This window comes from Hirundo rustica, chromosome 4 (assembly GCF_015227805.2).
Source record: "Hirundo rustica isolate bHirRus1 chromosome 4, bHirRus1.pri.v3, whole genome shotgun sequence".
NCBI classification, from domain to species: Eukaryota; Metazoa; Chordata; class Aves; order Passeriformes; family Hirundinidae; genus Hirundo; species Hirundo rustica.
The window spans coordinates 19669226-19694037 of NC_053453.1; the positions used below are offsets into that span (position 1 = coordinate 19669226).

The 24812-nt window shown below is 43.0% G+C and overlaps 1 protein-coding gene across 7 annotated transcripts; it reads left to right on the top strand.

Moving 5' to 3' along the window:
• The first annotated feature begins 1646 nt into the window (after window positions 1-1646).
• On the top strand, window positions 1647-24698 carry PANX2 (pannexin 2). 7 transcript variants are annotated; one of them, XM_058420351.1, is made up of 6 exons: window positions 2496-2632; window positions 11005-11025; window positions 12158-12288; window positions 12721-12773; window positions 19497-21001; window positions 22875-24698. In XM_058420351.1, exons 5-6 carry the CDS (start codon window positions 19516-19518, stop codon window positions 23234-23236), a joined length of 1848 nt encoding a protein of 615 aa, XP_058276334.1. In that variant the 5' UTR covers window positions 2496-2632; window positions 11005-11025; window positions 12158-12288; window positions 12721-12773; window positions 19497-19515; the 3' UTR covers window positions 23237-24698. The 7 variants fall into 7 exon arrangements, with proteins under 7 accessions (XP_039918582.1, XP_039918583.1, XP_039918574.1 ...); XM_058420352.1 differs by having other exon boundaries at window positions 2504-2632; window positions 19550-21001; XM_040062649.2 differs by lacking the exons at window positions 11005-11025; window positions 12158-12288; window positions 12721-12773 and adding exons at window positions 1648-2007; window positions 21961-22034 and having other exon boundaries at window positions 2342-2632; window positions 19550-21001; window positions 22875-23013.
• Window positions 24699-24812: the final 114 nt, after the last annotated feature.

A 24812-nucleotide genomic window follows, 5' to 3' on the forward strand; every position in this document is an offset into this window, starting at 1 on the left:
CAGATCCAAGACCTTCAGAGCCCGTTTGGGTGAGGGTTTCCCTTTCCCTCATCACTACCCGCTCTGTCCCTAAGCTGCGGGAGCTCCCGCGTACCCGTGCCTGAGCGGCCGTGTGCGAGCTGCGGAAAGGAGAGGGGAGGGATCCGGCCGCTCCTGCCGGTGCAGCCGTGCCGGTGCAGGTGTGCGGATGTAGTAGTGCCGGTACAGCCGAGCCGGTACACCCGAGCGGTACAGCCGGGCCGGTACACCCGAGCGGGTACAGCCGTGCCGGTACGGCCGAGCGGGTACAGCCGTGCCGGTCCACCCGAGCCGGTCCACCCGAGCCGGTACAGCCGTGCCGGTACACCCGAGCCGGTCCACCCGTGCCGGTACACCCGTGCCGGTACAGCCGTGCCGGTCCACCCGAGCCGGTCCACCCGAGCCGGTACAGCCGTGCCGGTACACCCGAGCCGGTCCACCCGTGCCGGTACACCCGTGCCGGTACAGCCGTGCCGGTCCACCCGAGCCGGTACACCCGAGCGGGTACAGCCGTGCCGGTACACCCGTGCCGGTACACCCGAGCGGGTACACCCGAGCGGGTACAGCCGTGCCGGTACACCCGTGCCGGTACACCCGTGCCGGTACACCCGAGCGGGTACACCCGTGCCGGTACACCCGTGCCGGTACAGCCGTGCCGGTACACCCGAGCGGGTACACCCGTGCCGGTACAGCCGTGCCGGTACACCCGTGCCGGTACACCCGTGCCGGTACAGCCGTGCCGGTACACCCGAGCCGGTGCACCCGAGCCGGTACACCCGTGCCGGTACAGCCGTGCCGGTACACCCGTGCCGGTGCACCCGAGCCGGTACAGCCGTGCCGGTACAGCCGTGCCGGTACAGCCGTGCCGGTGCAGCCGTGCCGGTACACCCGTGCCGGTACAGCCGTGCCGGTACACCCGAGCCGGTACAGCCGTGCCGGTGCAGCCGTGCCGGTACACCCGTGCCGGTACACCCGAGCCGGTACACCCGTGCCGGTACAGCCGTGCCGGTACACCCGAGCCGGTACACCCGAGCCGGTACACCCGTGCCGGTACACCCGTGCCGGTACAGCCGTGCCGGTACAGCCGTGCCGGTACAGCCGAGCCGGTGCACCCGAGCGGGTACACCCGAGCCGGTACAGCCGTGCCGGTACAGCCGTGCCGGTACACCCGAGCCGGTACACCCGTGCCGGTACAGCCGTGCCGGTACAGCCGAGCCGGTACAGCCGTGCCGGTACACCCGAGCCGGTACAGCCGTGCCGGTACACCCGGGCGGGTACAGCCGTGCCGGTGCAGCCGTGCCGGTACACCCGTGCCGGTACACCCGGGCGGGTACAGCCGTGCCGGTACAGCCGTGCCGGTACAGCCGAGCCGGTGCCCGCTTCCCGCACTGTCCCTCCGGGCGGGCCTCGAGACCTTTCGGGGCCCGCGCTGCCCACCGCGCGCCCCGGGCCTCCCGGCGCATGCGCGGTGGCCGCTCCGCGCGGCGGCCTCTGCGGGTTCGCGGGCGCCGGGGCGGCCGCCGCGACGTGTTGCGCTCGGAGCCCCGCATGGGCTGTGCCGCACCGGCTGCTGCGGCCGCGCCGCTCCCGGCCGCCCTGCTGCCGCCGCGCCCGGCGCCGCGGGCTCTAGCTGTTCGCTGGGATGCCTTAAAGGACCTCTGCGTTCCCGCAGTTCGTTCCGGGCTGCTGTCGCCTCCTCCTCCTCCCCGCGGCGGCGAGCCCCTCCGTGAGCTGCTCCGCACGCTATCGCTGCTCGGTGCCGGCGGGCATTTCCATGCGAGCGCCGGCCGCCCGCTGCCGTAACGAGCATCAGCGCATCATCCACCTCCCGCTCCGAACCCGGAGCGATTTCATTACTCGTGGTGGAGGGGGGGACCTTTTTTTCGGCAGGAAGGTCCAGTGTAAGCTTATTTTCGGCTTCCGCTCTTCTGTACCGGCCATCGGTTTTGTTCACCATCCCCCGGGAGCCGAGGGGACCGAAGTTGCCAGGTAAATGCCCCCTTCCTTGTCTGCAGCACTTCGGGAGGCGGCTCCGGTCTGCCCGGTTGCATGGCTGCTGCGCCGCTGTTGTACGGCGCGGGTCGCGAAGCGGCGGCAGCGCTTAATGGCACAGCTGTCGCCGGGCATCGCCTCTCGTGATACGGCTCCGCACGGCTGCGGGCAGCGGGAGGCTGCCGTGCGCCGCACAGCCGCCGCCGCCGGGGGTGGCGGCCGCCCGGCCCGCACGGCGCTGCCCGGGGCGGCGGGGGCTGCGCGCCGGGCCGGGGGAGCGCACGGGGCCGCCGCGGCAGCGCCGTCACCGCTGTCGGTGTTGTCCCCGCAGGCCGGGCGGGCGCCGCCCGTCCCCGGGGAAGCCCGGCGGCGTGAGGCCGCCCGCCGCCGCCGCTTATGCAACACATCATCGATAACCACCCCGACATGGCCACGGCGCTGCTGGCGGGCGAGAAGCTGAAGGAACTCATCTTGCCGGGGCAGCAGGATGACAAGGCGGGCGCGCTGGCGGCTCTGCTCCTCCAGCTGAAGCTGGAGCTGCCCTTCGACCGCGTGGTCACCATCGGGACCGTCCTCATCCCCATTCTCCTCGTCACCCTCGTCTTCACCAAGAATTTTGCCGGTAAGGGCGGCGGGACGGGCAGGGTCGTGTCCCAGGGGCTGCTAAACGGGACCACTGGTGCTGAGAGATGTCAGCCAACCCTCGCCTCGGCGGGTGGGGACGGCAGAGGCCGCTGCCTAAGGCCGCTTGTGCTCAGGAGGGGGCCGCTGCCCCTCGTCGTGGCGGGCAGGGCAGTGGTGTCGCCGTCCTGGCCGGTCCCTGACGGGGACAGCTGCTGCCTCTTGCCTTGGCTGGCTGCCGCCCCCTTTGCGAGCAGCCCCGGGTCACTGACTGCAGGCAGCAGTAGCGTGGGGAGGTGTCCATTGCCCAGCATCAGGTGAGAGCCGGCATGCGTGACAGAGCAGGTCAGTGCTTGAGGTGGATCCTGGACAGGTCCTGAGCTGGACCCTGGCTGATGTCAGGCGTTGTCCTTCAGGCATCTACAGCGTGAGCGTAACTGGCCTGCCAGGGAGAGGCTGATGCTTTCGTGGAGACTGATACTATATATGGAGCCCCATCCAGTGTGCTTTGCCATATTGTGACAGTGGAAATCACTGGTATCCGTTTCTGCGGAGGGCCAACATCTTGCATAAACTGGTAACAGTTTAAAAATCCTGGTTTGAGTGCCGGTCACCACCAGTCTCAGAGGGCAAATTTTGATGAGCCTTTACTGGTCCAGTAACCTGTTACAACACCTTTCGGGCCACTAGCACATGTGTAAACATTGTTTTGATGTGTGGATTGTAGGCTTGATGAGTGTAGCTGCCAGCACGTGACTGCTTTTAATGTCCCTTGAAGCTCCACAGTGAAAATCCATGCAAAATTATTAGTGCTTTAATATACAGGACTGACCTGGCAGTCTGTAGCTTGTGAGGTTGATGGGAATTGGCTGTATTTCACCAGTTTAAACATACCACAATCAGGCTCTTGCTTTGCGTGCTGCTTTGGGATTGATGTCCAGTCCTTAATACTTGTTTTCATTACGAGGTAAAGTTAAATCAGCTAGAAGTATAACTGCTTGCAAATGGAGTCTGGAGATTTTTCTTAATTATAGTTAGAACTTTATCAATCTACCTCAGTTTTTTAAAAAAATAGTTATATAGCTCAAGATCTTCAGCCACAGTTAATAAGAACCTCATCTTTTGGATGGTCTTCTGGAGGTATCTTGAAGAAACCATGTTTACTAGGTACATGAAAACTGGCTCTTCAGAGCAACTGAAAGGATCCTTTGAGGATCCTCTGTGGAATGCAAAAGTTTTGTGATCGCTTCTTCTGTAGAGAACTAAGCTAATAAAAAGGCAATCCTACAGCAGCTCACAAGACTCCATGCTTACATATATGCTTTCATACTGTTTGAGATGTACAGATTTGAACGTCAGTAGGCCTAAAGACTGCCTTGGATGCAGGCAAGGTCATGCCCCCTCCATGTGTGTTCCTTGACATAGTGCAAGATTGCTAGCAGAAGCCCTTTGATACCTCACTGCTTGGTCAGACAGCGGTCGCTTGCTGCATATGAAGAAGACATCTGAGGCTGCACCTCGTGGAGGAAGTATCAAGTGTGAAACTCAGATTTATACAGTGGATGTCCCTCTGCAAGGCTGACCTGTTGTCCACACACTTACGGAAGAAAGAGGGTCTATTGAATTTGCTTGCAGCTGCCTGTATTTCTGCTGTTGAGTTTATTTTGTGCTGTGGAAGACTGTTATCTTGGCTCACAGTTGTGTTCCAGATTTGTTTTTCAGAAGGACTAAAAGCAATGTTGCTTAGGTCTACTAAAGGGCTGTGTGTGCTGATTTGACCCAGTAAGATAGAGAGCAGTAGCCTGTTGTCCTGCCAGGACAAAACTTGTAAGGTAACAGAAAACACACTTATTCCTCTGAGAAAACGTGGGATAATGTTCTTCTCTCATATGATGTCATGTTTTTTCAGATGGTCTGTAGTTAGACAAATAATATGAGAAAAGTAAAAAATTATGCAAGATAATGTAATAGAAAAACTCTAAGGATCTAATAAAACTAAATAGATACTTTTTTAGGCTTGAGTCAAAGAGTTCCAGGTTAGTGAATTCAATTCTGCTTCCACAGAGATTAAGGAAAACTTACATTAATTTTAATGTGATCTTAATCAGATGTTGCTCTTTTAACAGAACAGTATTGACTTAGACTTCTTTACTAAGTCATGCTTGTCCAGAGATACTGACCCTGGTAATAACAATAGTTCAGCTGGATTCATGCTTACCACTGATTCTGCAGTTGGGGTTGTTTCACCCGTACACTGCCACTGATCTTGAAAAATATCTAACTTACCTTGCTTTGGATACTGCTCCTTTTGTGCAATTTAAATAGCAGCTATGAAAGTGCAAACTTTGCCAGAGAAACTGAATGAGGTACTTACTGCTCTTTGGTTGTGAATATCACAGCAGCTTCCCACACTTTGCTTTGGCCCCTTGTATGCTTATCTGATACTTGCTCATTCAATGATATCCAGTGCAAGCCATGTGAAGATACCATCATGCCACTAAACTGAAAACAGCCCCCTTTTCTGGGGTCTATGCCATCTTACTTAATCAGTATTGATAAAGCTTTGGAACAATAATGTGTGCATTCAAAACATAAAAATGTAGTTGTCTAAAAGCAGTGGTTTCTCACAAACTTTTTTTGCTGAGGATTGGAAGAACCCTCATGATCAGTGGACAGAGGAGATAAGAGCCTCTTATCTCACTGATTGACATTTGAGTTTATGTGTGTGCAAAGTACAGCTTAAATTGCAGTCAAGACCAACTGTACAGTCTGTCCAACAAGTGTAGTGAGAACTGCTTGGTCAGACAGGGTGGGTATCGAGCTCTGGGAGTGTGCAGAAGGCTCCCCATCATCATGGGAAGCCTGGGAGTCCCCAGGCAGCATTAACCTTCTGGGGCCAGAGGCTGCTCTGGTGTAGGGCTGAACTTTGCTTTCCTACGTGCTTCTGCTTTCAGAAACACGTATGAAAGGAGAGTTCAGCCCTACAACAGAGGACAAAGAAGGTGTGTGGTGTTTATTTAAAAGTTTGTGATTGACGACTTTAAAAATCATTATGTCTGTAGTATAATATATTGTGTATTCTATTTTGCCTGTGGCTGAAGATAAAGTTACTTAGTTAATTATGTTGTTTTAGTGTCATGGGCAAAGTCATTGTTTAGGTAAATGCAGGTGCTCTTCATTTAAGTGATTTGTTTACCCTTGAATTGGAGTGTTCTGATCTTTACATCTCTTGAGAAATTAAATTACAAAATACTGTTTTAGTAGCGTAAGAGGCAAGACCTAATTGTTTAGCAGATACTATGCCAATATTGTCCAAAAATCGCAATTCATCCGAACTTACTGTGTTGCAAAATACTTCAATTAGATCTTGTGCCTTTTCTTTTATTACATGTATCATAAAGTCATAGATTGGTTTGGGCTGGAAGGTACTTTAAAGATCATGTAGTCCAACTCCTTGCCACAGACATGGGTGCCTTCCATTAGATCGAGCTGCTCAAAGCCCTGTCCAGCCTGGCCTTAAACAGTTCCTTGAAGAGATCCACAACTTCTCTGGCCAATCTGTTCCAATGCCTCACCACCCTCACAGTAAAGAATTTCTTCCTTGTGTTCAACTCTAAAGCTACCCTTTTCTAGTTTGAAACTATTGTCCTGAGATACAGGCCCTGCTAAAAAGTCTGTCCCTGTCATTCTCAAAAGCCTCCTTTAGACACTGAAACGCCTCAGTAAGGTCTTCCTGCAATCTTCTCTTTTCCAGGCTGAACAGCCCCAATTCTCTCAGCCAGTCATAGAAGTTCTCCATCCCTCTGATCATTTTCATGGTCCCTCTGGTCTCACTCAGGCAGATCTTTCCTGTGCAGAGGTTCCAGGCTGGATGCAGCACTGCACGTGGAGTCTCGTGAGAATAGAGTAGAGGGCTCTCAACCTGCTGGCCATGCTCCAAGTTGTGCAGCCCTGGATGCCTGGTGTCCTTACAGTCTGACTCAAGGTGAAAAGAGGGGCCGTGCCATCCTTGGTGTGCCTTTGCCCTATAAACGAATCTCTAACGTAGCTAAAATAGATCGGGAGGTAAGGGTTTGTTTCCATACTTCGCTATAGATGGCAGTGCATTTGGGGTGAAATTGAGCTCTCTGCAGGTGGAAGGCAAAGGGCAGACATGCTACTAGGATATGCTCCTGAAAGTTAAATTCAGGCTGCTTAGGAGGCAGTAAGAACGTCTTGACCATTGATTTCAGTGGGTACAAGAGTTCACTCTGATGGCTGAAGTAAGATATGATTGTTGCACTGGCTCCCACTTCCTAAACTTTTTTCACAGGAGGAAAGAAAGTCATGTAGCTAACCTCCTACAAAGTCATTTCTGAGTCTCCTAATTCTCCCTTGTTTTTCAAGCCAGTGTGATTCCAGAAAGGACACCCCTAGAAAGTTAATTTAAAAAAAATCCATGAGGCATATTTTTACTGAGCATAAGATCATCATAAAGTCATTTAGGAGCAATATTGAGCTACCCAACACAAAGAAAGCCCACATGAGCACTCACAAAAGAAGAATGAATATTATTTCCCTTTCTAAAACTCATCCATGAATGGATTTCATATAAAGCTGGCAAATCCTCTGTTTAGATTCCAATGTATGATGACCTTGAGGATAATAAAGGAAGTTTTTGTGGCATTTTTCTCTCACCTAGTGGATGGAATCTCTATTTAACTATGAGTTTCCTGGTTTCCTTGAGTCACAGGTCTCTCAGAAGGCAGCACAGACTAAGGAAACTCCAATAGCAGTGTCCTTGTTGAGGTAACAATGCATGCAGTGGGTGGCTCCAAGGGAACTTTGGTTTGCTCTATTTTAGTTTGAAAATTACTGCTTTAAAGATAACAACAGATTTTTTTTTAATTAAAATATGTGAGCAAATGTGTTTGAAATTCTGTCAGAACGGTGACATAACCCCCATCATACCCTATATAGTCTTAGGCATCTTCTGGAGCACTCATGCAGATGTGTATGCAGTGCTTTGCAGAGGTACATGCTTGTATTTGAGGTACAAATCTCTCTGGAGGTTTGATTTATCATACCTAGCTTTTTATTTCCTAGCAGTTAGTTATTCTTGTGCAAACTAGAAATAAAATGTAACCAATATGAACAGAGTTCAGTTTTGATAGTACTGCGCTGTCCCAGTGTATAGAACAGGTGACTATACCAGGTACTGCCTGGTGGTAAAGCAAATTTTATGTCTGTTAGTATAGGTTGTCACTTTTGTCTTTCCATTTTAGCTGCATCAAAGCCTGCTGGATTGTTCCCTTTTCTGTGATAAAGGTTTGGGGAATTCTTCTTATTGGAAGTGTTTCTTTGTTAATCTAAGTCAGCCTTAGGTTAATATTTAGTGAAAGAAATGGTAAAACACCAACTTAATTACATTTTAGAAGGTAAGGATTTAAGGTACATAGTATTAGTCCAGCCATGTCCTGTGTTGGTTTTCAGAAGTGGCTTTTAGTTATAATGTTTCACTATCTCTTGTCAAGGCATGGTCAGTCTGGAGTGGTGTGGATATAGATAATCAAGATTAGCCCATCTGCCTTTCCATTTTCACTTCCTTTCCAAAATGCATAGAATGTGGAGTGTTAGACTGCCAGTTTGAAGTGGGTCTGTTTGATGTTCCGGGTGTTTTTTATCTTTCACTCTCCCTGTTTTTCATGGTATTAGTACACACAAGCGCAGCCACAAGCAGGATGCTGCTGGGTCAGCAAGTGCTGTGTCCTCTTCTCCATGACTGGCAGTGGTGCTACCAGCAGCGGGTAGCAGCCTTTTGCATTGGGTGTCTCATGGCATTTGCTGAACTTCCAGGACATTGTTCTGTAATCCAGTAGATTGAGAGACACTTGGCTTTCATGATGTGCTGCTTAGTTCTTTTGTATTGCTTAATGTTTTTAGTGAGTGGTTTAAATATTCCATTGTTGTGCTGGGTTGAGAAGCAACCTCATCAATAGTGTCGGTGGGAAGCTCTCTCTGTAACGGAGTGGTGGGTTCCAAAGGAGAGTACATTGCTGGTTTTGTTGTGGTATCTTCATAATATTGAAATGCTTCGATTTCCAAACCGATGTTGTCAAGGTATTGCTCCTTCCTGTACAGTGCCTCGTGCTTTCTATTCACAGTGAAATATTCTTTCTGTATTGCAGTCATGTTTGCTTCTCCCACCCAAGCTCTTAAATGCCAGTACTTTATTAAAATAAAGCAAAGCATTAATCCAGTTGATTTTTATACTTTAGTCAAAAGCCAAGCTTTGGCATTGGTTTTCATGCTAGGTTCTTAAAATAGTGCCTACAAAATACAAAAGAGGTTGCTCAAAAATACTGTATTTCTGTGTCTCTTAGCAGTTGCATAGTTCAGCCCTCTGCCATCCTTCTGCTAGAAAATTTTCGTGAGAAAGCAATGGAAGGAAACAGTGTTTAATGACTGAGGTGTCAGTTCAAGATTTTATGTTTTATTTTCTGTTTTGTAATCATTTGCATAACCAATGCTTACATTACCGTGTAATACAGTATATGCATGAGTTCAATGTCTTTTTCACTTTTCACCCTAGAGTATGTTTGAAATAGTATATGTCAGATTTTTATATTATGAGATAGAGTTTTATTTTGTAATTCCAGTCAACTCTTTAAAATTGTATTTCTGTTTCGAATTGTGTCAGTATAGTTACATATGCTTAATTATGTGACTTAACTAATAGGTGGCTTTTGATCTTACTTTCCATTTTTTCTCTTCAACTGCACTTAAAGAAAGTGAAGATGGTATTTTCCCAAGTGACTTTGTTAGTGCTAAGAGTACAGAGATGGATTGTTTAGTGTATGACAAACTGATGACACCAGTGCAGAAATTGTTTCTGAGGTGATATTAGCAGAGAAAAGAGAATTTAAGGACTGTCACAGTACCACTTAAGTTCTTTCTTAGCATGTATTTTTAAAAAGGACTAAAATGATGGGAGCAACCTCAGGCTGGCTGCTGGCTGTTTGCATTGCTGATGGAATTTTTCCCAAAGGACAAGGGCTGTTTGCACACATACAAACTCGAGATGTCCACAAGATACACTAGCTGGGACTCTGTGAGTTTTGATAATTTACAGATTTGCAGCCACAAAGGTAAATGGTGAATTGAAAGGTATTCTTGAGGAAATGCGTGAGCCATACATCACTCCACTGCAGTTCCTAGTGACTGCAGATATTTTTTCTGTCATAAATTCCATTTCTCAGACTTCATCAACACACACACATAATCAATGTTTATGCCTATAATGACCTGTTTGCATTATTAACCCCTCCATTTTTTCAAGTGTCATATGTGGGAAGAGGTCCAAAATATGGATGAATTTTAGCTTACTGCATACTTTCAGATAACCAACGGATGTGAACAGATGGTCAAAAATATTTTTGTTTTAGAGCTACTTCATTTATTCACCTTTGACAAGAGGTGAATAAATAGAGAGTAAGGTTGAGACTGTTTTTCAAAGCTACCCTGAAGTATTTGAGGCTCTTTGTTGTCTCTAAACGAGATATAAATAATGCATCCATGATGTAGACAAAATTTCAGCTTGTGTGTTTTCATACAGCTATAAAAGTCTTCAGGAAGAATCTGCATCATCACTGGGTTCCTTGTGTTCTCTCAGTATTAAAAATAGCTGCAGTGGACACCCTTAGTACATGTGTATGTTTAATTACAAAAGCTGAATAATTTCACTGTAGACTTGCATAATTCTTATAGATTGCTTTTTTTTTCACATGACACAGGATTTATTCTAAGAAAAACCTTGAAAACAGGGCACATGTTTACATCATTGGGGATTTTGTCCCAGGCATGTATTATACTCTTGCCTTTCAATGGAGAAGTTCAGCTGTTCACTATGATGGCAAGCTTTGGGGATTTGTTTGCTTTTCTTTCGTGGCACCAAGCCTTTCTCAGACTTGAAGTTCATGGAGTAGTGCTGCAGCCAGGTTCTGAGATGTGTGGTGTGGTTTTTGCAGCTCAGAGCTCAGTGATTATTTCTGCAGCATTTTAGTTTTATGATGAAGTAATTATTTCACATTTTGAGGTTGAGGTACCTTACCTTCTGTGAGATCCATGTCCTCTTCAGGTCAGGAGACCTCCACACTGGAACTGACAGAGCCCTTGGGAGCCTTGGGTAGTGGATTCTCCTGTCTTTTCTGTGATGAATCAAAACAGTTAGGATACTTCACAAAACCCAATTTCTCTACACATGGAGGAACCAGTTTTCCAAAAGCAGTAGACCAGCTATTTCTGCCCTCTAAATACTGTGTTATTAAAATCATGTTATTACCTAATGAGCTAACTGTTGCTCCTTTTCTTCTTTTTCAATATGAACTTTTCCAGGTGCTGTGTTTATGCCAAGAGGTACTTAATACAAGCCATCTTTTTAATTTCTAGTCATTAAATAATAATAATGCAATAGAACAAACCTGCTGTTTCCTGTTGCTTCATGTGGTTGTATTTCGTATTTGACCCTTGATTTAAGAAGCCACCATTGTTCATGTATCACCAGTTTCACCGGATTTTTATGATTCATTTAATTTCAGCATTTATTCTTGCAGTTTACTTCAGGTATTACTGCAGTCCACATTAGCATACTGTCTGAGTGCATGTACTTGCTTTGGGGTTCCATCTCTAGTGGGCAATTTTTGACTTCTGCAAAACATTAATATATTATTTTCACACCTTACTACTTCTCCTATGCAGAAGATCTGTACATCACTGAGATTCCACTCACCTCCTCATATAAGCACTAAATTTAGAAGTAAATGTTATTCAGAGCTCTTTTGTAGGACTGACTGCATGGCTGAATTTCATTAATTATATTTAGATTAATACATTCCTTTAAATTCAGATCTAACCTTCCCTGAAATCAGTGGTCCAGCTTATAAATAAGCTCTCTTTTCAGTGATTTTACCACCATGCTGCATGTCCCCCACATGGTAGATGGCAGCTCATTACTGAGGACACATTCCTCTATAGGAGCAGCCTGAGGGATTTAATTTAAGTGTTTCTGCACCTTCCTCAGAACAGTTGCTATTTCCAGCATAGCAGACAAGCAGGAGTAGGTGTTTTATAATCCTGACTAACCTAGGCAGGTGTACAAAACCTTAACCTCAGATAGTCAGTAAAGGTGAGCACACCAGCTGCTTTAAGAAGAGCCAGTGTCTATTACATACAGGGAATACAGTTCTGTAAATTTATATACACACTAGGAAAGTGCATTGTTAATTCATTGATTCTACAGATCCAAAATATGTGCAGTTCAAGCAGCAGTCCTGCAAGGCAAAAAGACCCAGTGAGACCTGCTGCTACCTTTGAACTGCAGTTACTCTTGTGGGTGACACATTACCTATCAATCTTTGAAATTACTTATCTACATCTCACTCATTATGACTAATCCTTACAGAGTATAGGCAGATAAAACCTAAGAGCAGCGGTGGTTTCCTATCTCATTTTTTAGGGACTTTCTTTTCAAGATTTTTTTCTTAAACAGGACAGGTGGTTTCAGAGATTGGGCAAAAAAGGCTTACCTTACCTTGCTGATCATGGAGAAATTTATACCTTAGGAAGACTTCACTGGCATGGAACCTGTATTCAGATTGGAAAGAATATTCCCTAAGAAAGGTAAAGGTACTGTCTTTTTATTTCAGTAAAACTAGTAATTCTTAATAATTAGCTTGCTAAGTTAAGGCTTAGTTTGATGGATGTTTCCTTTTCTCATTCATATGAGTGAACTCAGTGAGTTAAATAGGACTGTATGACACACAAAATTAATTTCAGGGGTCCATCCTTATGCTCTACTACTTTCTAACCTTTAAATATCCTTTAAATAAAGTAGCTGAAATAAAGTTAAATTAAGTGAGTTTTTCCTTTTGCTGACAGTTAATTTGGGTATTAGCTAGCATTTGTTAAAATCATTCGAAGCGGAGTTACATGTTCCTTGTGGACTGTGTGACTGGGATGGAAGATATGTAATACTGTTTAGATAATATTTTACTTCTCAGGCTACATTTTCAACCTCAGTAACATAAATGTTCTTTATTCATTTTTTTTCAGAGAGAAGAGGATCCAGGACGTTTCTTCTTTTCCATTTAAAAACTGCCGAAAAAGTACTAAATAAATAATTTCTGTTTCTAAAAATAAACAGTTTGCTACCTGCTTTCTTGTGCAATCCTTTTAGTACCTAAGATGAGTGAGGCATGTATGTCAGATTGCTTACGTGTATGTGCTACAAAGCAGTATGATAAGAAATACCCTTGTTAAATACTGTCATTTATTGCTGAATTCAGGGAGTTTCTAATTTATTTTGTCTGTTAGAAATGTGTGTACTGGGAAGCAATGGGCCGGGAGATTCAGAGATTCTATCTAAATGTTGCGTTTCTCCTTGGAGACAAGTGGAGAGGACTGCACAAGGAGTGCTTCAGAGATCTTGACTGGATAGCCACCTTATCTTCACAGGCAGGTTGGGCACAGGTATGAGGATGATTCAGCAGCTCTCTTCAAGAGGGCAGAATGCCAGTTGCTAGGAAGCACTAGGCTAGGGTGAGTCTGTAGTATATTTAACTCAGTAAGTATAGTTATCAATATACTTACCTGATACTTAGCTTGGGTCACCATCAAGAGTGTTTAGGCACTTGTGCAAAGACTGGGAGATCCAGCCTGTTCAGCAGCACCTAATCACCAGTTCTACTGCCTATACCCCGTGTGGGGTAGTAGCAGTCACGCTGAATGTTTACTAGATCCTTGAAGAAATCTTCCCACAAGAGGCATACTTACCTTTGCCTTGGTGTAGCAAGCATGAGAATTTTCATCTTTTTTTTCCATTTTCATATTATATTTTCTCAAAATTTTCTTTGTATTTTCTGTCTGCTCTTGGAAAATTGTACTGTTTCTTCCGCTTTACTCAATTATTGCACTGGAATGCTGACAAATGCATTTCAGTGGGAAGATTGAGGTGTGATTTCTTTTTACAGAGTAAATTCTAAAAGCTGGAGGTCACAGGAAGCATATACAATTTGATAACATGGCTTATATTTTGGCAAATATACTTTATCCCACTGGGAATGGAGTAGGTATGAAAAATCATTTTCCCTGTTACATAGGAGCATATGCTATTTATTATTAATTTTTCTTCTTTTTTTTTTTTTTGTAATGCCTACCAAAGCACTCTAAATGTGTTGTCCACAATCACTTAAATAACTTTTGCTCAGAATAATATGTTAGAAGCTTTATAACTGCAGCATCAGTTCTTCAAAGAGAGATGCATGTGCCAGATTTTATGCACTGTGAGTAATCACGTCGACTTAAGGGAAATGCCCAGTGCTTGCAGTTGCTAAAGTCTTTTCAGGAGCAGGTCTGACTTTTTACAGCATTGAATGCTAAGAGATTGTCACTGTTATCTTTGTTTTTAAGTGGTGAGTGTATTAGATGCCATTCACTCACTTTCCCAGGAAGACTTGTAAAGTCTTAACTTTGAATAGTCAGTGGAGAGTGATGCATACCTACAGTTTCCCTGTATCTTCTTGACACTGTCATTTTAGTGTACCATAAACCAGGCCATAAATATTTCTCACAAAGTGTTTCTTGTTGCGGAAGGGCAAATGCACATGTGTATGCACACACACAGCTTCCTTGGTGAACTGTGCTTCTGGCACCTCTTCCTTTGATTGAGAGGCATCACTGAGGCCTCAGCTCTAGCCACATGTATGTCTGTGATAGCCTTCCAGCTGTATTTTACTGGATGTGTTCTTAATGCAACTGGCCATTGCATTCATTTTTTTGAAATGGCCCTTTCTCAAAAATGAAAAAGATTACTGCTGCATGGATCAGCCGTTCTTGCTGGACATGACCTAAAGATGAAAATTCACTTTGACCACAATCAGGCCTTGTCCCTACCTGGGCAGGATGCACAGGCAGGTTGAGTAGCCTCTGTCTGTGGAGGTTTTCAGGCTGACAAAGCCCTAATCAAGGTGGTCTGAAATCAGTCCCAACCCTGTTTTGAGTGGAATGTGGGACTCGGCATTTCTATTATTCTGCATTGGGGTATAATTTCAGGAAATGGTCTAGGAACAGCAGTCAACAGATTTTTCCACTGGTAACTCCATTTCCACATCTGAGATTTATTTCTGTAAAACTTCTGGGAAGTTTTACAAGGCTTCCAACCCCAAACCTCATCATTCCAGCTTCTTTCCTGAGGAATCCAGAACCTGGAGTAATATAACTTCAGTTTGAAATTTAGTAGGAGATTTCTTTTTCTAACGTATTTTGATGCCTAGCACTTGCAGCCTGAAAAATGGTGTTTAATTCAGGACCTCTCACAGAGGACAGTTGAATGTATGTTAAAGGATACAGAGGTTGGTGCACCACTGAGAGGAGGTGGCTGACCTTGGACTGGGAACAGTAGGAGTGGGAGTGTGTGCCTGTAGGAAGCCCACAAGTCTTTCTCCAAGCCTTTTCTAAAAGCAGCAGACTTGACTGCTCCTAGCTTCAATACTTTGACTTCACTCCTTTCCACACTGTCTGTTTAGAGTCTTTCTAAAGCGTTTTTTTTGAGCACAGCCCCTTCCTTTATCCCTCTCCCTATCCTGAGTGTCTTGTGCAGCCATGCACTTCCATTCCCCTGAGGAATGACTTCTGTACCACAGGACCTCCCAAAAGTCACTTCTCTCCATTTAAGTAATACTTAAAATGATGGGATGGAGTGAGATGTTGCAGAATCGAGCATGTCAAAAAACTTAGCTGCCGAGAGATTTTAATTTTTCAAGTGGCATAACACAATCAGTTATATTACACAACTAAGTAATTCTGTGTTATTTCATTTTGATTGCATATCTGAAAAATGCAGTGAGATCTGTCTCATACCTTATCCTAGAGGATAGTTCTGCAGATTTCTAGAAGCTACTTATGTGCATAGTGAGCAGGATAAAATGTATTTATGTACAGTTGTTGAAAACATCTAGCATATTGAAAAAAAGGAAACAAAGCTTCTTAGCGTGCATGTTTAGACTTATTTTAGTATAAAAAACCCATCATATATTACCATCAAAGACTTTTTTTTTTTCAATATAGTAATTATTAGGAATATATCTTTCAAGGTGCAGAGAATTTATTTTTATGGGCTTTAGGCAAGACAACATGAGAGGATAACCAATCCACTCAGCTATAATAATGCTCTCTAAACTTTTAAAACATTTTCTTTGCAATGCTTTTCTCCATTTCCATACACAATTAAACTGTGGCATCTCAGGAAAAAGCTGTCTTTCATGGTGGCTGGAATGGTTATATGAAAAAGGACCTTCATAAACTGCTTAAGAATTTTCAGGGTGAAGAAAGAGGATCCGTGGAAACTTTCTATATTTATGAATTTAAAGTTAAAAGCTAATATATTTTTTTATATTGCATGATCCAACATCAGAGCTATGATTTTAACACCATTGCAACCTTTTATAATGCTACTTAACTATCAAGGGAACATTGTAAAACCAAAAAAATAAATCCGCTGTGTCTTCTTGAAACTACATTAAGCAGGGGTCTCGCAGCTAAGTGAGGTGTATGTGTGAGAACAACTTGTTCCACTGCTGTCCTCATCAGATCTGCATGTTGAGATCCAGCTACAGGTCATTGCCAACTTTGATAAAAGGATTGGATTAGTTATTGACATTTATTAAATGCCAGGTTAAATGCTGTCATTGTCTTCACAAAAGCTAACTCAAAATCTGGTGTGGATCCTGCTTGGCAGCCTCTTGTTAATGAAGAGAGACAGGTTCTTTGTCCAGGCAACAGTTAAATGAGCCTTTTGCTTTGAATTACTTCAGAAGGGAATTCCTCTCTTCTCTGTTGTCTGGACTGTTTTCTAGAAGAATGAACTTCCAAGTCCGATGGAATGGTTTGTGAGTAAAGTCCTGTGATGAGAGGGTTAAGCTAAATATACCTGTGGAATAACTTTACCAAAATTTAAGGCATTCTTTGGCAGTAAATACAGCTCAAAGATAATACCAAGAGCGGTTGTGGCAGCCCCATTCCTGGAAGTGTTCAAGGCAAAGCTGGATGAGGTTTGAGTAGCCTGATGTAGTGGAAGGTGTCCCTACCCATGGCAGAGGAGTTGGGACTAGATGATCTTTAAGACCCCTTCCAACCCAAACCAATCTGTGGTTTGATGATTCTACATTAGAAAATACAGTTGGAATAAAATTGTTTTGGAACCCCACTGCTCCCACTTCAGTCAGTTTTCAGAAGTCCCTCTGGCTCCACAGAGGATTCATTTTTGTCTGAAGGGTCTTGGATTTACATGTCATACAGTGAAAGTCATGCCAATTTTGCAAATATGCAAAGAAAATACTAGAATAGTAGCAACAAGGTACAAAACATTGAGTAAGAATGGGACACCATGCTCAGCTGGCCAAATAAATCAGAGATAAGTAAATAATAATAGATAAATTAAATAGATAAGTAATTTTTTTACAACCTCACAAAAATGGAGTCAGATAAAAACATTTTTAACAGAGGAAAAGAGAACAAGTTCCTCTAAAATTACGTTCGCTTTTCCTACTGTTTGGGACAGCCTCATTTTGTAGCCTGTCAGTCCAAACTGGAGTTGTGGAGCTCTTAAGACTTTTTTCACCAAAGCGGTGGCAGTGGATGCGGTAAAGTTCGTCTCTCGGTGATCTTTCCAATGTAAATGTAAAATGTTAAGACATTTTCATTTATTTATTTATTAATTTATAAAATAAAATGGATTGGATTGTTGTTCTATATATACAGTTTTGGCAAAAGTCACCCTAGCTTTTGGGTCTCAGTGAAGAGAACTGAAATAACTAATCAGTTTATTTGGTAATAGTAATTGATGCAGGAATCCAAAAATAATCCTTATGGCTGATTTGTAGGAATACTTGCTGCTGTTTTCCCAAGTATTTTTGATGTTGAGACCTAGGAGAAATGAACTCATGTATGCCACAGGAAACTTGGTTTCATACTGGAAAGTTCTACTGGGCTACCCAATTCAAAAAAATTCTGCTTAGGAGAAACATAGTATTCTGCTTTGCCTTTTTTTTTACCCCATGGGAACATTTTTACATGGGAATCTGTTTGGTCTCCTGGGGAATTCTACAATAAGTCTTTGATAGTAGCAGATTAAATTTTTTGTGTGCATCCCTACATGGGAAGGGTTGGGACGTCACGTAATTACGAAACCAAGGGAGTTAATGAGCATTTTTCTTGTTACACATCTGTAAATACATGAACATTGTCTAAATGGAAGTGCTTTAAGCTATCATCTGAGACTGAAGTTAGATAATTTTAAAATAGTCTTGAAAGGCGATGTTAAAGAATTTGCAGTGCATACTCACTTTACGTGCTGTCCTGAGTAGTAACATTTTTCTGTCAGCTCTATTTAAGTTGGCAGTATTAATTCTCTCTAGGTCACAGAAGAGGTTTATACCTCCAAACCAGAGAACTAACTTTTGATTTGCTCACATGTGAAAAGTAACTGATCAAGTAAGGAATCATTTGTTAAGCCAGAAAGATTAGGAGGAGTTGCCTATCTAATAACTTTTAATATTCTATTTATTGTTTTCAATATGATATTGTTTGTTTTCATTTTTATTATAAAGAGAACAGTGCCACCATGCTCTTCCCCACACTGTTCTTGATCTGAATTGTGAACTACATTCAGAGCCAGAGCAGGCTTGGTGTTCTTGAGTGATTCTCAAGTCAAGGGAGCATGCCTCCTCCTATGGGGCTCATTCTGGGAAGTTTTTTAAAGGTGTACCAGAACACTGTAAAATATATTCTCTTTGTTCTACCTGTCAAACCATGAAAATGTGGTCTTCCTCTTTGAATAGGGTGTCATCATAATAGTCATTGTTCTTTGGGAAAATTAATGCTGCTTTAGGTTTCTCAAGTTTTTCTCTCTTTCTTCCATGTATTGCTAGAAAAAAAAAAATGATCATGTAAGAACATAATTTATCTACTGGGTCAGGACCTTTATCTCAGCATTCTGATGATGATGGTAAAATACAAATGTTTAGAAGTGTTAAAATAGACAAATATGTGGTGTAATTTCCTTTGACAAACACTTCCATCCTCCAGCAGAATATGACTGAAACATTTCCTGAGAGAAAAATTGCATCACAGTGAATATAATAATCCTTGCTGTACTTTCTCTTCTATTACTTTGTCTGATTTCTTTCTTGATCCACAGTATTTGTTTCTTCCGTAATACTGTCTGATGGCAAGATGCATTTATTTACACATTATGTAAAAAACCCAAAGTTTTCAAATGTAGAATTAATTTTTCTTGATGACAAGTAGTTAACACACAGATTCTGTCCTCATCAGATACACTTTTATTCAAGAATATTAGCTGAGAGGGATACAGTTGACTAAATCCTTGTGTGTCTCAAGTTTTTTTTTCTACCATATCAAATGAGTTGACTGTTATAAATTATTAAAAAATATTACCTTAAGCTACAGCTAACTTCTATTTAGAAGAATGTTTAACTGGGATAAACCTTAAATTTCATCTAATTTTCAGCATTTGCATGGAATATCCTCAGCTATTGGCTTTGTAGTGAATATCAGGTCTTTTAGCTTCACAGAGTTCACATCGCAGTTGCTTAGGATATTGTTTTCAGAGAGGTCATTAAACCAAAATATGTATTTCTTGCTGACATTTCTAAGTCAGGCTCATTCTAAAACTTTCAGGTAAATAGTTTTGCCATAGGGTTTGTGAGGATATGTGCAGCCTGACCTTGGTAATAGATGTGGAGGGCTTAATGGTCATGTAAAGATACAGTAAAATAAAATTGATATAATTTGAAATGTTTATTTTCCAGAGCTCCTTTTGTAGGTTAAATGCACAGCAGTGACTTTTCTCTCTGTTATACAGAGGAGCCAATATACTGTTACACACCACACAACTTCACCCGCGATCAAGCCTTGTATGCCAGAGGATATTGTTGGACAGAATTAAAAGATGCCTTGCCAGGAGTTGATGCCAGCCACTGGCCCTCCTTGTTTGAGCATAAGTTCCTACCTTATGCACTGCTGGCTTTTGCTGGGATCATGTACATTCCAGCTCTGGGCTGGGAATTTCTGGCCTCCACTCGACTGACTTCAGAGCTTAATTTTTTGCTTCAGGAGATCGATAACTGCTACCACCGTGCAGCTGAAGGGCGGGCACCAAAAATAGAGAAACAGATTCAGTCCAAAGGCCCAGGGATAACTGAGAGAGAGAAAAGAGAAATCATTGAGAATGCAGAGAAGGAAAAAAGCCCAGAACAGAACTTGTTTGAGAAATACCTGGAGAGAAGAGGACGAAGTAACTTTTTAGCTAAGCTTTATCTTGCAAGACATCTGTTCATCATCTTTTTAAGCATCATACCAATCACATACTTATCTACCTATTATGCTACACAGAAGCAAAATGAATTTACATGTGCACTAGGTGAGCCTCCAGACAAAACAAGCAGCTCCAAATTGCACATCAGAGTGAACTGTAAACTGCCATCTGTCCAGCTCCAGCGGATTATTGCTGGTGTAGATATCGTTCTCCTCTGCTTCATGAACTTGATAATCCTCATCAACTTGATTCACCTCTTCATATTTCGTAAGTCTAACTTCATATTTGATAAACTGAACAAAGTTGGAATAAAGACCAAGAAACAGTGGCAGAAGTCCCAGTTTTGTGATATCAATATTTTGGCCATGTTTTGTAATGAAAATAGGGACCACATAAAATCACTGAACCGTCTGGATTTTATTACAAATGAAAGCGATCTGATGTACGACAATGTGGTACGCCAGCTGCTCGCAGCATTGGCCCAGTCCAATCATGATGCCACTCCAACCATGCGTGATTCAGGGATTCAGACCATAGACCCAAGTGTTGATCCAGCAGACATTGATGCTAATGAACAGCTCATCATTAAGAGACCAAGAAAGAAGATGAAGTGGATCCCGACTACCAATCCCCTTCCCCAGCCATTCAAGGAGCAGTTAGCCATTATGAAGGTTGAGAACCATAAGCCTGATAAACCGAAGCCTGTGCGGAGAAAAACAGCGACAGACAGCCTTATAGCTCCTTTGTTGGAGTCTGCTGCAAAAACCTCACAGCAATCGTCTGCTCACAAGAGCGAGCCAAACGCCATCCCAAGCACAAGCAGTGAAAAAAAGCACACACGGCACTTTTCCTTGGATGTTCATCCATATATACTTAGTAGCAAAAAACCCAAGCCAGAGGTTCAAGCCATCCCCTCGATGCCTACATCAAAAAGTCAAGAGGGTGGATTTTTAAACCAGGAAGAGAATGTTGTAGTGCATGTTACCTCCTCTCTAAAAGGTACAGTATGCCATAATGCCCATACCACCTCCACAGGTCATAATTTACATAGCTGTCTTAAGGAACTCAGAGTTTATTGGAACTGTTTGACCTGCCTTGCTAGATTTGGGGATAGCTAGTAATCTTGAGGCTTGCAGGTCTCAGAAACAGAGATTCTCTTTAACACTATATGGAGGGTTAGGATTATTACAGGTAGAGCTGTACAAAACTCTACAGGCTGTTGGTGTGGGTAATGTTTCAAATGTAAGCAGATTTTCACAACTACAAATGTCGTCATGCCTTGCCAAGGAAATGAGGCGTGTTTGGCTTCCATGATACCCTTCCTGCTCCACCAGCACCTGTCACGTTTCAAACCTGCCTTATTTTCAAGTCATATGGAAACTGCCATGGTAGATGACCACTAGCGTGAGCAGTAATAGCCCCCTAGGAGTGTGTGGGAGATTACTAATGGCAGTTAAAGCTGCCTGTGGAAAAAAGATCTCTCAGACTACCAACTCTTTGGGATTGGCATGTTTGTCACCTAGAAAATCAAAACTCAGCTAGTTGACGTTGTTCTTCATGCACACTTTAAATTGCCCTGTGTCTTAATGTGGACCAGAGGATGGATATTCTGAAGTGTGGGTGCTGGTCAGGGATTCAGGATTACTGCCGTTCCCTTTCCATGTGACCTCACAGGAGATGCTCTTTCTCTGCCTCAGTTCCCTGTGTGTGTCCTGTAAAGTCTGACCCTTTCTTAATGCAGAGGAGTATTTCAAGTATATCAATAATTGCTAGGTGCTAGGATGATGAGGAAAACTATTTGAACATTAGGAAAAGTGATAGATCAGTAGATAAACTGATAGACAGATATCTTCTTGTTTATTTTCGTAAGCTACTGACATAAGAAAGAAGCACTATGCAGTTGAAGTTACAGAAAAATCTGTATGTACTTAAAGCAATGGCTCTCATCTCATTACAAGCTAAGACCTCCCTCTGGGCTTCGACAGACTGACTTCTACCGTCACCCCACTGCCCAGCAAAGAAGTGATTTGAGGTATAAAAGTTTCTGTCACTTCCAAATCCCTATGCTCCTTCGAGCCCTCCAGCTCCCCAATGTGCATGTGAGCTATTCTACAGCATTCCTTATCCAGTCACCTGCTCTGATTTCAACTCCTCAAAACTACTGGGGTTTTCTGGTTCAATTACCTTCATCTAAATTAGTGCTTGAATATTTTAAGGGCAAAAAATAATTACTGGAATTTTGGGGCTCTGTGACTCCTCATTCACATTAAAAATTTTCGACTTTGTTTTTGACTTAGACCTACATTGCAGTCCATCAGGTAAGGCAGACTTAAAATTTCTGTAAAGAGATTTCCTTTTATGATAATTTGCCTGAATTCTTTCTAAAGACAAGTGGCTTACAATGTGTAACCACTAGTTTTTCCCATTGAAAATATCAATGCCTTTTGTATTCCATCCTGTGGATTTCAATAGTCATTACATTTGTCAAAACATTAATTCATACTGTTTAGCAAACACTGGCCAGACTATAGAGGGGAATAAATATACTTTTCAGTTGGTTTTTTTCTTCATTTTACAAAAATGCCATTAACATAAGGAAGCATGAGCATGCATAAAAAAAGAGCAAGATTTACAAACCCCACTTCTTGTTTGTCGTGTTTCCCTTAGCTTACAACCCTATTGTTTTGAAACAGTCCTGTTTTAGATTTCTCAAAGAGTCCCAAGAAAACTCCGTTTGGGATCCTCTTCGGATCCCGCTAAAATCAGTGGCAAGACTGCCGGTGACTTTTATTGGTTCAGGACACTCCTTGCTGATGGACTGGAATGGTGAAAGACTACCCGTCCTTTATCTGTCTGTTTTGTTCTCTTTTAGACACCCCTCATCCTGCAAAAGAGATCCTATACTCATCCGAGACATGCAGAACCGTGCCTGCTGCTGCAGCTTTTGTCACGTGTAACCACAACCACATAGCCACAACTGCTGCTGCCACCAGTATGGCTTTGAACCAGGTCAAGGCAGAGCCGCCACCTGCACTGAGCTGCAACCCAGCCCACCCTTTGCTGCACATCAACACGCTGTACGAGGACCACGAGGAGGAAGTTTCAAACATGATGGACAATGGGATTCACTCACCGACTGACACCGGGGAAATGCTCTCCATCCCCACCCCGAAGCAGATCAGGCTGGCGACGTTTGACGAGCCCATGGCCATGGTGAGCTCGGTGGAGTACTGAGGGCCCGGGGCCCCGCCGCAGCGCTGGCCATGCTCCCCCAGCAATGCAACTCACTGCATGAGCATGGAGAGATTTCTCACGGACTATAGCTTCTGGTGATAACCAAACGGTTTTTCAGGATCACATCATAAGCACTGTCAGTCATTTGCAAAATAGAATAATGAAAATCTGGTGGAAATAGACCTTTAACACTAAGACAACCATTAGCTCTAACTCTAAACTATAGCTTCCTGATTTAAATGGGAATTAGCACAATTTATGAACATTAAGAGTCTAATGGCATGCCACAGCATTTTTTGTGAGTGTTTAAATCCTTTGCATTCAGAATCGCTGATTAAAGTTAACATGGAGGTGAGGTGTACTTTTTAATGGGAGCAGTTAAATAAGACTTCTTTTCTAAGCAGGGAGGATTTTTTCTTTTTTTTTTTTTTTTTTAATTCAGGATTATGAAAAAGTTATATGCAAGCAAAATTTTTGTTTGTTTGTTTCTTTAGCTCACTGATGTTGGGCTTGATGGAGACTTAGCTGAAAGGGCCTTACTACCACCAGCATTTAAGTGCAAAAGATTGATACACTCGATCTCTTGCATTTATAAATGAAAATACCTGAAGTATGCCCCGCCCTTTAACATGCTTATATGTTTGATGGAAGATGATTAAATTAAGAGTTTATTTTTTTAAATATATTTTACCATGGAAAAAATTACTTTAATAACTTTTCAAACCGGGTGTTACTTTTAACAAAATGTGTAGAAGAGAGTCATTGTAGCTGCTTATTTTTTCATAGTGTATTTATGAACCAGGTTAGAAACTTTCATGGGTGCTTCACTGATATGAACAATCTTACAAAGGTCACTACAAAATATCTTTAAAAATATGAAACCAGCAAACCTGTTTTCAAATAACACACAGTTTAAAAAGTCTATTAATTTAGTCCTACAGATTTGGCTAGTCCTTGATTCAGCAAAAATTAAGGCCATGGATGACACTGAAATGACTCATGTCTAAACTAAGCACACACTGAAATGGCTTTGCTGGATCTGGGCTTTAGTAAAGGCAGACAATAATCCTGAAGTATGTGCTATCACTGATTCAATATTTGCCATCCTTGGCTCAAAGCACATCATCATGCCCATCTTCCTATAATTACAATAGGTGTAATTTAATAGAAAATTCTAGTATAACTAAAACATCTATTAAAAGTGTATCATGCAATAACCATTCTCAGCAAAATTATAGTGAATCAAAAAGTGACTGTGTTAAAACAATATTCCTAGCTGCATTCAGAATTACAGACTGTGTGTGTTTGCTTCAAAATTATGTATAATGGTAGAAAAAAAATATGCAGCACAAATATGGGACTGAAATCTTGAGTTTATTTTTAATTTATTACCTCAGACATGGCTATATTATACCAATATTTAATGAAAATAGTACTGAAAATAAATGCCTATTATTCTGAATATTTTAATGTGTACTACTTCCTAGCTTAGTGTTACAACCCATTTCTAAAGCATGGTAACTGAGGTTCCCTTGGGGTGGCTTAGAGTAAAATGACACTGAACGACCAGTGTACA